The sequence below is a fragment of the Abramis brama genome, assembly GCF_963993115.1.
Source record: "Abramis brama genome assembly, chromosome: 7".
In the NCBI taxonomy this organism is placed as follows: domain Eukaryota; kingdom Metazoa; phylum Chordata; class Actinopteri; order Cypriniformes; family Leuciscidae; genus Abramis; species Abramis brama.
The window spans coordinates 39,335,607-39,349,166 of record NC_139969.1 but is presented as its reverse complement, the minus strand read 5'-3'; the positions used below and the strand labels follow the sequence as shown (position 1 = coordinate 39,349,166).

The 13,560-nt window shown below is 35.7% G+C and overlaps 1 protein-coding gene across 2 annotated transcripts in view; it reads left to right on the top strand.

Moving 5' to 3' along the window:
• Positions 1 to 889: 889 nt before the first annotated feature.
• Positions 890 to 13,560, top strand: part of LOC311087285 (protein NLRC3-like) — a 31,281-nt gene continuing 18,610 nt past the window's right edge. Inside the window, exons 1-9 of one of the 2 annotated variants that reach the window (XM_084120589.1) lie at positions 890 to 1,165; positions 1,970 to 2,098; positions 2,716 to 2,820; positions 2,965 to 3,049; positions 4,613 to 4,808; positions 4,903 to 6,733; positions 8,050 to 8,220; positions 10,228 to 10,401; positions 11,880 to 12,050. In XM_084120589.1, coding sequence (XP_083976715.1) covers positions 2,040 to 2,098; positions 2,716 to 2,820; positions 2,965 to 3,049; positions 4,613 to 4,808; positions 4,903 to 6,733; positions 8,050 to 8,220; positions 10,228 to 10,401; positions 11,880 to 12,050 — 2,792 coding nt within the window. In that variant the 5' untranslated portion in view covers positions 890 to 1,165; positions 1,970 to 2,039. The remainder of the gene's footprint in view (positions 1,166 to 1,969; positions 2,099 to 2,715; positions 2,821 to 2,964; positions 3,050 to 4,612; positions 4,809 to 4,902; positions 6,734 to 8,049; positions 8,221 to 10,227; positions 10,402 to 11,879; positions 12,051 to 13,560) is intronic. The other variant, XM_084120588.1, reaches the window with a different exon arrangement.

The following is a 13,560-nucleotide window of genomic DNA, read 5'->3' as shown; positions in this document are numbered from 1 at the left end:
GTAAATCTTAATATACCTTAATAAAACTTAAATAATAGTTAGCTATAAATTGGCTTAAACTACTTTGAGAACGAGTCAAAGTATTTTTTTACTATTTGAAAAAGGTTTGCGAGATTTTAGCAAATCAAACCAGACACGTTGTCTTTCTAAAACAGCTGTATAATATCACCTTCAGAACTTAAATAATAGCCAAAGTTTTACTTAACGTTACCTGCGTCACAAAATGCTCACGAACTAGAAAAAACTCCCATCAAACTCCGACCCCGTCAGTGTCTCCATAGCAACGGATTATGGGTAGTTCTCTTCTGCCAAAGATTTTATCGAGATTAATTTATTATTAATGGTGAAATGGTAACGTTTGTGTCTAATAGTAGGCTGAATATAAATATTAATATTAACAATAAAATAATCTTTAAACCAATCAATATTCATGACTCTGTTGTAAAGTAAAAAAAAAAAAAAAGACCATAACATTTTCATATTGTAGAATTATCAATCACATTTTTGTGTTGAAATATATAAAAATAAAATTATATATGTTTAAAATCTGAAAAAAAACAAAAACACATTTGAATTGATTGGGTGAAGGGTGAATCCACTGGCTCCGTCTGCCAAATATTTTATCGAGATTAATTGATTATTAATGGTGAAATTGTCAAAACAATGAATATAAGTATATATTAAAATCTAAAAAAAAAAACATTTGAATTGACAAGGACACTTCCCGGGTGTTATATCAACACTCAGTTCGCCGTGCCCTGGGCGTTCAATAGTACCGCGTATGGGTTTACATTGGAGTTAGTGGCTCTGTGCGTCTCTTTTGACGCTAATGGCTGCCATGTGCGTTGAAAGTATACGCTGACGGACGTGTCAAAAGCGTAAGTATATTACGCCCCGGGAATGAGAACGTGGAGCGTTCGCTTGGGACGCGAGCGACTGAGTGGAGCGCACGCGCATAGAGCGGAATATTGAGCTGAGCGTCACACCGCTCCGCTTCGCTCACATGCTCTGTTTCTCACTAATAACACTCGCGGCCATTTATGAGTTTAATCCACAATCCTTCGAGACCAGCAAGAGATTCTGAGAACGACGCGCGCGGACTGACAACAAGCGTTACTGAGTTTAAAATACTGATACATTCTCTTCTTAGTGGACAAGACTGCAAGTAAGTTTAATACATTCTCCATTAAAGTCATTTGTAATTTTTAGGAACTTCATATTGTATATTAAGCGTGATTTAAATGTGAAGTTACAGAAGGCTGTTCTTCTGCTACTCCGAACAGACGAAGAATCTGCCAGAAATTACAATCTTTTGAAGCTAAAACACAAAACGTTTTATTGATAAAGGGTTATTAAAAACAAATATGTTTCTGAAAGTGTACTCCCATTTCCTCTTCCGTTTTAGGCTGTTGTTTTTGTGATGTGAAATCGAAAGTATTTTTGAAGCAGACATTTACAGTAGACAGACAGATGAAGCCTAACGTCAATGAACAACAATCTGCTGTTATTAAACTGAATATTTCAGTTCATATAGCAATTATGATACAGTATTTCTTTTATAATCCTGGTTACTTTTACTTAATCAGTTATTTTAGGATCATTTGAAAGTAATGAAATCATTGTGAACTTGAAGTAATGATTAAATGACAAACGATTCAACAATGAATAAAGATTGGGTAAATATGATTGTAAAATGATATTTACTATAGAGAATTCAACAAATTGTGTTCAGTTTTCCCAGCACTGTACATTTCTGTTCCCCAATGAATGTATATTTAGAGTTAAACTCATTAAACAATCAGAAAGGATTAAGACCATTCGGTTATTTTACATGGCAATATATTTGTTTGTAAATCACTTTATTTTATACATTGTTTTTGCTGTTGTTGATGTTGATGATAACTCAGCATTCTTCATTATTGTCTTGAATAAGCTGTTCTTCATCTGTGTAAAATGGTGTCATTTCCAGGTGATGCTGAAGGATTGAGTGTTTTCAGAAAGCAGTGCTGATCAGTTTTCAGTGTCAGTTTAGCTGCAGTATGTCAGAGGAAAGAGGAAAGGACTCTCTCTCTCAGACGAGTCTCTCAGAGAAACACGGGTAAGACTGCGTCTGTTTTCATCAGTTTAAACTCGACTGGACTTTGTGTTTCCCTGTTAGTAACAAAACTTTAAGCATTGTTTTATATTTGCAAATGCTTTGCACAACTTAACTTTTGAACTTCTTAAATTAACACTGACATTGTCTATAAAGCCCTGTTTACTCTATAGAAAATATCACAGTTAATAATTTGTTAATAACCTTCTATACGCTGAATTAATCCAAATAAATGACTTTAGCTTTTAGATCATAAAATTATTGATAGACATTAGAAAACAACTATATATACTTAATTTAATTAAAGTATGCTAACAAAATTGTCGCACAGATGTTTCTGCTCTCTATTTCTGTCAATAAACAAAAACTTGACATGTTCTCTTAAATTATGGTCAAGTATCTTTTAAATCCTCAACATATTTAATCTCACTCATGTATATTAAATAAATTGTTAAACTAATGTGAGCCAGTAAATAAAATGATGGTTAACTATAAAACTGTAAATTGTGTGAGTGTGTATTTCTGTGGAGGATTAGATAGACACACAGATGTGTTTCAGACACAGTTGATCCTCCTTTACTAAAGTGTTTTCTCTCTCTCTCTATTCTTTGTGTCATCAGTGTAAGATCAGGCTCACATGTGTCCAGCTCTGTGTCTCTGAAGAGTGATCGGTCTAAAGAGTTTCCACCAGAGTTCAGTGAGAAAACACCATCATCTAATAAAAGGTATTTTGTGTTACAAATTTTTCTGTGTTTAAAAGTTGTATCAGTGAATACCAATCATGAAACATGTTTAGATCAAATATTTGTCAAAAGTATTTCTCTTTCTGTAAAATATGAGTTTATTTTATTTGACTAATTTGATTACAGGCTTCAATATGAGACATTAGACTCAGACGTTCAGGCTCACAGGAACCATGATCATTTCAAAGACAATCTTCTAGGGATCTTCCAGGTAGGAAAACACATTTTTATAAATGTTTAATATTTCTAACTAACAAATATGTTATTGAACAAAGAAATGTAATATTTTTTTCTTGATCACTTATTTTTCCTTTTAAACACATTTTAGCACAACATGGTTAGCATGTTAGTCTTTTAACTGTATTTTTTTATGGACATGTATTATAATTAGTGCTGTCAGTTAAACGTGGTATTAACGGCGTTAACGCAAACCCATTTTAACGGCGTTAATGTTTTTATCGCGAGACTAACGTTATTTTTGGCCTAGCAAACTTTGTAGTTTTTTTCACATGCTGTTGCAACAACTAGTAACGTTAGAAAAACTACAACACCACACCGGATCTAGCTAGACCGGAAACAAAACAGTAGTAGGCCAAAGAGTAGTAGGCTAAAGGGGGTCGCACACTGGACGAGAAGCCCAGCGCAGCATAATGTGTTCGTCTTTAAAATTCGAGCACATTATTCTCTATCAGTGTACACACACCGGCGGCGCCATTCGGTGTCTGTCCACGGTGCCCAGCTACATAGTTTTATATTAAATTTACATTTATTTGTCTCAAATCGTCATTAATGTATATACTGACTTCACCCTGTGCTGCAATATACATTTAGTTTTACATTCATTTACAGAAATCAGCTGCGTGGATGAAAACTGCTGTTATCGGATTTTCAGGAGATATTCTCAATTCATTCAGTTAACGGACGCTCTGAGGTAAAGTGTTCAGACTGCAGACTTAGCAACGATTGTATTTAATTGTACAGTACAATCATAACATAGTACAGACATTATTTTAATTCCATGATGTCCATAAACATAACAATATTGCTGGCTATAAACTGAGAAAGTGCGCGTCCGGTGTGCGATACCTCGAGTTGTCCTAGACGCGGCGCTGCGCTTCTCGTCTGGTGTGCGACCCCCTTAACGCTACGTTTTGAGTGGATGGCGAGCGCGAAACGCCGAAATGGATGCCAATAAGATTCTGAATGGAAAGTTTACTTTTAAAAACTTGCCAAATGGTTCCATTGACAAGACCAAAGTGATCTGTGTGTTTTGTCGTTGTGAACCGAGTTATCAGCGCAGCACGTCCAGTCTGAAATACCACTTGACACGAATGCGAATTCTCTGATGCGATTATTTGCTCCGAGTGAGAATGTTAGTGTGAAATTGAACACTACACTATATGACAATGTTGTTTTCAATAAAAAAACATTTGCACAAAGCAAGCCGATCCACTTTTCCATGTTGATAAGAGCATTAAAATGAGAAAAAAATAATGTGACATTTAGAATAGATAAAAATGTGCGATTAACTGTGAGTTAACTATGACATTAATGCGATTAATCGCGATAAAATATTTTAATCGTTTGACAGCACTAATTATAATTATTTATAATTACTAATATTATATTATTAATATAATTACATTAATGCGATTAATCGCGATAAAATATTTTAATCGTTTGACAGCACTAATTATAATTATTGAATAAATAGTGTTGACCAAATGTAGATTAAATTGTGTTATTCTGTCTTTTCTCTTACTTTTGTTTGTAGGATCTTGAGAACAAAATAATCACATTTCTGAAGAATGAGCTGGAGAAGTTAAAGAAAATATTACAAAAAGAGAACACACAACACTTTGTGAAGGACTTTAATGAGAACAGATCCAGTATCAAATCAGCAGCTCTTGATATCACACTACATTACCTGAGAGAGATGAAGCAAGATGAAGCCGCTGATGCTCTAGAAGGTAAGAGACTCATGATCATCTGTCAGATTGTCTCTTATAAATGTAGGAGAGAAAATGAAGACTAAAACTATCTATTGTCTGTTCCTGTGTTTAGATGAGCTGTTCTTCATTCATCAGCTGAAATGTGGCCTAGGGAAGAAGTATCAATATGTGTTTGAAGGAATTGCGAGGAAAGGTGACTCCACACTTCTGAATAACATCTACACAGATCTCTATATCACTCAGGGCGGCAGTGAACAGGTCAATACTGAACATGAGGTGAGACAGATTGAAGTTGCTTCCAGACGTCATGAAGCACAAGAGATACAGGTTGAATGCAAAAATTTGTTTGAAGCACCTGAACAAGACAAGGAGATCCGAACTGTACTGACAAAAGGAGTCGCTGGCATCGGGAAATCAGTCTCTGTGCAAAAGTTTGTTCTGGACTGGGCTGAAGGAAAAGAAAATCAAGATATCAGCTTCATATTTCCTCTTCCATTCAGAGAGATGAACTTAAAGGAGCAAGAAAAACTAAGTTTGATGGACCTTATAACTCAATTTTTCCCAGAGACAAAAGGACTGAACCTTACAAGAAGGAATCAGTTCAAAGTGCTGTTCATCCTTGATGGACTGGACGAATGTCGCCTTCCTCTGAAGTTTGACTGTAATGAGACGTGGCGTGATGTATCGTCACCAGCCTCTCTGGATGTTCTCCTAACGAACCTCATGAAGGGAAATCTGCTTCCCTCTGCTCTCATCTGGATCACCACCAGACCAGCAGCTGCCAGTAAGATTCCTCCTGACTGTATCGACCGGCTGACAGAGATACGAGGATTCAGCGACGCACAAAAGCAAGAGTACTTCAAAAAAAGATTCACTGATCAGAATCAGGCCAACACAATCCTAGATCATATTAAACAATCAAAGAGTCTCTTTATCATGTGCCACATCCCAGTCTTCTGCTGGATTTCAGCCACTGTTCTCCAGAACATTCTGGAGGAGAAAATAAATAATGATGTGAAAAACACTCAGGCTGATGAGATCTCTAAAACACTGCAGGAATCAAACACTGAAGACACTCCCAAGACTCTGACACAAATGTACACACACTTTCTCCGCTTTCAGATCCAGCAGAGCCGCCGAAAGTATGATGGAGAATACACACCAGATGTTTCCTGGGATAAAGACGCCATCCTTTCACTGGGGAAACTGGCATTTCATCAGCTGGAAAGAAACAACCTGATCTTCTATGACACAGACCTGGAAGCCTGTGGTATTGATGTCTATAAGGCATCAGTGTACTCAGGCGTGTGTACCCAGATCTTTAAGGAGGAAACAGGGATCATTCTTGGTACCATGTACTGCTTTGTTCACTTGAGCATTCAAGAGTTTATTGCAGCCCTTTATGCACATCTGTTTCTAGACATCAACAAGACAAGTGTGTTTGATCATGAGTCTACAGAACAGGAAAACAGAAATGAATCCTTGATTGATTTACTCAAGACTGCAGTGGACAAGGCGCTTGAGACTGACAATGGACACCTGGACCTTTTCCTTCGTTTCCTCCTCGGTCTGTCACTCCAGTCCAATCGACGACTCTTACGAGGTCTGTTGACACAGCAAGACGGCAATGACCAGAGCAACAAGGAAATAGTTAAGTACATCAAGCAGAAATTAGAAGATAATCTTCCTGCAGAGAGATCCATCAATCTGTTCTACTGTCTGAATGAACTGAACGACCAAACTCTGGTGAAAGAGATTCAGACCCACCTTAGCAAAGGAAGTCTCGCATCTGGTGACCTTTCACCTGCCCAGTGGTCTGCTTTAGTCTTTGTGTTGTTGACATCAGAGGAAGAGCTGGAGGAGTTTGAGCTTCAGAAATTCAAGAAATCAGACGAGTGTCTCATTAGATTATCGGCAGTCATCAAAACCTCCAGAAGAGCCCTGTAAGTCTTTTAATATATTTTGTCATGTTTAGCTCTCATCTGAAAAATGCATTTATCTACATTACTCCATAGTGATTCCCTATCATAAACATGAACCTATACCTGTAAAGCTTTTGTGTGTGTGTGTGTGTGTGTGTGTGTGTGTGGAGACAGTTTATCAAACCTTAAGACAAAATATAAAATACCATGTAAAAATGTTTGCATGTTTGTTTTGTATCATATGATACACCAGAGTTGTATGACTTATATAGAATTATATATATTAGCTACTTGAGGAAGAAAAAAAAAAAATACATTTTATTCATATACCCAAACTGAGGGGAAAGAATGTAATTTGGTACAGATGTTATTTTTATTGCCAAAAAGTATGATGAAATTCTGAAAGGTTATAGTATAAAACATTGAGATTTTTATAAAACAGGCTACTTAAATAAAGTACATATATATTACTACATCATTTATTAGATATTTTAAATGCTTATTTCTATGAGTAATTCTGTAGTTTAATGTAATAATAATGTAATGCAGTATGTAGATCATGAGATTTACAAATAAGCCTGTTGTATCATTTTTGATGTACACATTTTAAGATGTTTTTTTCTACAAAAAAAGTTTAAATTTTTTTATCGTTCAAAATTTCTTTTTTACATATAATTTTTTTTAAATATATTTTTCTAATTTAGTAATTAAGTAAAATAACTATAAATTTAATTTCAGCAATTGTTATGGATGCTTTTTTACTATCTTTAAATTAATGATATATCACCCGTTGGCCACCCTGCTCTCTAAGATATCGGCATCAGCTTGTAGCTTAGGTTCTTAGTTTTAAGTAATCTTAGCTTTTCATGTCAAAAAGACGTATATGTGAATGGAGGCATTTTTAGAATTATAGTGAAAGGCCTTTAACTTGCCATAAAAGTGTGAACTGTCTCATATAATGGTGTCGGTGCAGTCAAGTCAATAATATTGTTGAATATTAAGTGTCCCCAACTAAGCAAGACAGAGGCAACAGTGGCAAGAACCTAAACTCCATCAGGTGACATAAATAGAGAAAAAATCCTATAGCTATAAAAGCTTTACACAAATATTTTTTCAAAAACACTTCATTTTATCTACATTTTGATGTTATTTGTCACTGAATAAAAAACACTAATGTACTGGAAATAGTAGTTTTTGAAGATGAATGTTAGTTTAACTCAGCCACTTTGCTGTATGTGCTGTTTATGTAAAAAATAAATGAAAAATGTGTTTAATATTTGTATATAGAAAATGTATTGTATGTGTTCCATCTAACTCTGTGTTGTGATTTATTGTAGCTTAAATGATTGTAACTTAACAGACAAAAGCTGTTCAGCTCTGGCTGCAGTTCTTGGATCAGATACCAATCTGAAAGAGTTGAACATGAACAGTAATAATCTGCAGGATTCAGGAGTGAAGCTGCTCTGCACTGGACTAAAGAATATAAAGTGTAAATTGGAGATACTGAGGTAAGTTGAGCCACAGGAGTCGCATGACTAGAGTGAGGAGCGATGACTGACAGGACGATGCCGGAGGCAAAAGTGCAAGACAACTTTTGTGAAAAATTCAAAGATCTTTATTTGTAACAACGTGGGTATACCATATCAATCCTGTCATTGAGCAATATTACTGGTGTTGTGTTTTTTCATCGAGTAATATTGAAGTGACATTAAGCATTCATTTTTTTCCAAGAAAAGGAAAGATCTAACATTAAATATCAGAATAAGAGCTACAGATCCTGAGGGTCATTGGCAAATATATTTTCTTATAAAATAAGTGCTCCACACGGCTCTGGAGGTTAATAAAGGCCGGAAGCTAGTTATTTTAGTCGATTAAGTTTTAAATAAGGATATTTTTCTTACACGAACGCATCGCTTCACTCCAGAAGGCCTTTAGAAGGCCTTTATTATTTTTTTAATATAATTCAGATTATTTTCGTCTGAAAGTATAAAGTCATATACACCTAGGATGACTTAAGGGTGAGTAAATCATGGCCTAATTTTCATTTTTGGGTGAACTATCCCTTTAACACCTGGTACTGCACTGTAATGCAAATAATTGCAAAGGATTATAATATTTAGTGGATAAAGTATTTTCTATATATGTATATTCTACTTCTTATAAGTTAACACTTAAATTGTGCTGTTTTTGTTTATAATTTATACTTTAGTGATGTAATCATTACTTGCATACCTAGTGTTGAGTCAGAATTCAGATGATTCTGTTTGATCTGGTAAATCTGCCACAGAATGGAGGGTGATATCTGGTAGAAATCACTTTTCTTAATGTTTTATGTGACAGGATTAATGTATTTTAGTGCTTTTGAGGGAGCTGTGTATCTTTGATTCTGCTTTCAGCTTTGCAGCTAGTCTCGACTGAACACTTCCTCTAGTTTATGAGTGTTTTACACCACTGTGAAGGTATTTTGGTCCATATTTCCCACTCCTCCTTACAAAGCTGCTTCAGCTCATTGACATTTGCAGACTTTCCAGCATGAGCTGTGTTTCACGTACTTCCACAGCATTTCATTGGAGTTGTAGTCTGGTCTTTAATTAGGCCATTCCCAAAGTATTTAGGTCTGAGTCTGAGTATTTGGTCTGAGTATTTAGGGAGATGCTGAAGAAGGCTCGTGGCGATTTGTAACTCATATTAGCCCGTGATGCAGAGTGTATGCAGGCACTCCCCATCATGTATTTTATAATGTCAGGTTCGCAACTTCTCTCTTTATTCCAGAGCATTTGATGTTTTGTATTTATTACCTTTTACATGATTATGTAATTGGCATGATACATTTACCTGACGTTACATTTGATTTTATTCCGACTGACTCTGAAATAGTTTTCTCAAGTAGATTAAACGGATTCGTATGTTACCGCAAGTTTTGCATCAGATTAGTGATGACTAATATTTTGGCGCTAATTCAAGTGTACGTGTTTTGTAAAGACAAGAAGTGAATTTGCGTTTAGGGCAGCAAAAGTGCTGCTTGACCAACCTAAATCTGGGTGTGTCTTACCTCTGTTTTAATTTAATGAAGTAAACGCTACTTTAATTTCAAGTGTGTGCAATCACGGGGGCTATACCAAAACTTAAATTCGAGGTTGTGATCAAATGGAGTCAGATATAAAATGGAGTCAGATATAAAATGAAGTCAGATAAAAGCTTAAATGGAATTAAATTACTTTGCCATGCGGAAAGACAGTAACACGCAGAGACCTTCACCCATTCTGGCGGAAACCCCCATTTGGACCGATAAACGGGCTTACACAGTTTTAGATAATTGTAATCTCGAAAGTGATGTTGATGTCTAACATATTAAAGATTTCTGTGCCTTTTGTTTGCCTCCATATTCAGTTGTCAGATTTTTCAACTAACTTTCAATGCATTTGTACAAAGAACAAAATAAAATTCAAGTTTAAGGATTTATATTGTTCTGGTTTAACTGATTAATCAGCTGAATGCTTTCATTCCTGTTCTAGACTCTCTAACTGCAGTGTGACAGAAGAAGGTTATAAAGCTCTGGCTTCAGCTCTGAGATCAAACCCTTCACACCTGATAGAGCTGGATCTCACAGGAAATGATCCTGGACAATCAGGAGTGAAGGAGCTCAATGATTTACTACAGGATCCAGCCTGTCAACTGAAGACACTGAGGTGAGACAGGATCAAATAATTAAAGGGTTAGTTCACCCAAAAATGAAAATTCTGTCAGTAATTACTCACCCTCATGTTGTTCCAACCGCGTAAGACCTTCGTTCATCTTCGGAACACAAATTAAGATATTTTTGATTAAATCTGAGAGTTGTCTCACTCCTCCATAGGCTGCTATGTGACCGAAACTTGCTGGCCCAGAAAAGTTATTAAAGAGATTGTTAATATAGTCCAAGTGACTCCAGTGGCTCAATCTTAAGTATATCAAGCGACGAGAATACTTTTTGTGCGCAAAAACAAACAAAAATAACAACTTTATTCCACTATTCATTTCCTTCTCTCTGGACCTCTAGTTGGTTCGCGTAGTGTTTTTGTGCAGCGCGTCTGTGTTACACGTCACCACGTAGGCTCACTATTGGCCGACGCCGGTCATGTGTGTGATGCGTGATGACGTGCAACACAGACGCGCAGCGCAAAAACACTACGAGGCCCAGAGAGAAGGAAATGAAAAGTGGAATAAAGTCGTTATTTTTGTTTGTTTTTGCGCACAAAAAGTATTCTCGTCGCTTGATATACTTAAGATTGAGCCACTGGAGTCACTTGGACTATATTAACGATCTCTTTAATAACTTTTCTGGGCCAGCAAGTTTCGGTCACATAGCAGCCTATGGAGGAGTGAGACAACTCTCAGATTTAATCAAAAATATCTTAATTTGTGTTCCGAAGATGAACGAAGGTCTTACGCGGTTGGAACATCATGAGGGTGAGTAATTACTGACAGAATTTTCATTTTTGGGTGAACTAACCCATTAACTAAATTAGTTATATGGAGGCTAAATATTCATAACTAATATATTATTTTAGCTATACAATTAGATTGACAATTTGTTGCATCAAAATGATCAAGATCAGATCAGATGCTGCAGGTTCTGTCATGATGATGATAAACGTCAACACAGTTTAGTTGTGATACGAGCTAAAGGTCAAATAGACATTATGGGTCAGTATATGGGCTGCTATTCTGGAGTATACCTTGATAATTGAAATGCACAATTTTATTCTAGAATAACCTTTTAGTGAAATAGTTTTCTGAACACAATAGTTTTCCATCAAGCCCAGATTCACTGCATCTCTCTACAGCAGGTCTATGAGTCTCCAGATGTTCACAAACATGCAGTTTCACAAGCCAGTTTTCTCTGTGCTGACGTTTCTCACTTCTCCTGCTTAAAAGCCAGAAAGATCTTAATTTCACACTCTGTGTTCATACTGAAAACCATGATCTAGTGAGCTTTTGCCCTTCTGCTCTGTGAGACGCTTCTGTTCTTATAAGTTTGCTTTAGGACTGAGTGTCGCTCTAGTTTCTTTTAAATTTATATTTATTTGTGTATTTTTAATGTTCAAAGTAAAATAAAATGTATCGTATCAATCTTTTTTGTAATGCAACAGACCTTTATTTGAGAACTGAATTGACTCTTCTGCAGGTTTTTGAGTCCTGCTGCAGAGGAAGCCTGTCAGTATGTGAATAGAGTTGTGGGTAAAAACCCGTTACTCCAGAAAGAGCTGAATCTGAGTGGACATAAACTAGGAGACACAGGAGTGAATCAGATCGCTGCTCTACTGCAGGATAAACACTGTCAACTCAACACACTGATGTGAGTATTGCTCATTTATTTATAATATTACTTTACTTTTAGTTGTAATGTTAGCTGATGATAATATTTCCTCACTTGTTTGAGTCAGAGCAGTTTTTTCCTCAGAGTCACACAGAGCCACAACAATTTAAAGTAATAACATTAAACAGTAAATTAAAAATACACAATTAAAACGTGATATCTTTAAATATTTGGTTAAGACAGACAGTTTGATCATGGGTCAATAATTATTTCAGTTTCTGTAAAGGCAGAACAATGTTTTTTGTGACATCAGAATCAGAAATGTTCATAACTGCTTTCAATTCAATGTTTGTATTTCCCAAAATGTAAAATGTCTAATTTTGGTGCAGCATATACTGTAACTTGTAAAAATTGAACAAGTGCATTTTAAAAGTCTGTGATCAGTATCTGCCTGTAATAAGATCCACTGAACGCTAGTGATGGGCGTTTTCAAAACACGCTTCATGAAGCTACGAAACCTTTACGAATCTTTTGTTTCGAATCAGTGGTTCGGAGTGTGTATCAAACTACCAAAGTCACATGATTTCAGTAAACGAGGCTTAGTTACGTCATAACTTTCGAAACGTTTGGAAATGTCAATGGTTCACCACTGGGGGGCGATGATCTCTGTGAACCCATGAATCATGCAGATTTACTGAGATTGAACAAGTGTCTGTGGGTTTAACCTGATCTCTGATCAGTTTTATACATTTGTAGACGTTATAATTAGACATTAGTATAATTAAAAGGAATAATAGTAGTTAATAGTTTCTTATTGGCCTGTTTAGCTGAGCCATCCATAAAATAAACAAAACAAGCACTGAAAATTGATAAAAGAGCACATATTATACAGACACTTGATATTTAATCATATTAGATGATTAGTTAATTGCATTTGATAGATTTTACTTTCAATAAAACATTTGTAATGGGTTTGTAGAAGGTGTTTTTATGCAGTTTTTAGCCAGTGTGTCATTTCGAAAATATACGCTTAGACTAACTCTTCAAAACAGTGAATCATTTTGTGAAGAAATTGGTTTAATTGATTTGAAGCTTTGAAAAGCTTTGTTTCTCCCATCTCTACTGAACGCAAGTGCAGCTTTATTCAAATAAACGTGAACAAAAAAAAAAAAAAAAAAGACTTGACTGAGAAACATGAAGGTCACCAACAGCAGTTACAGGGAACAAAGCCAGACAGAAGACAATGGTAACATGAAGGCAGGGCCGTACGCAGGGTTTTATAAAAACTGAGGTCCCAGAATTGATGTTGCTAGGGGGGTTCGGGGGAAATTTAGATTTTCCTGATCTACACATGTGCAATTTAAGGTGTTTGAAGGACAAAAACAATTGGATATCAACAGCTTTAAAAGCATGTCAGTGAATTGCATATAGCATAAATTATTTGTCAAGCAGAAAACAGATTCTTAAACATGAGAATCAGGTTAAATGTTGCAATGAATGATCCACACTACAAAATGAAAATGCAGAAATTTTATGCTTATTATTCATC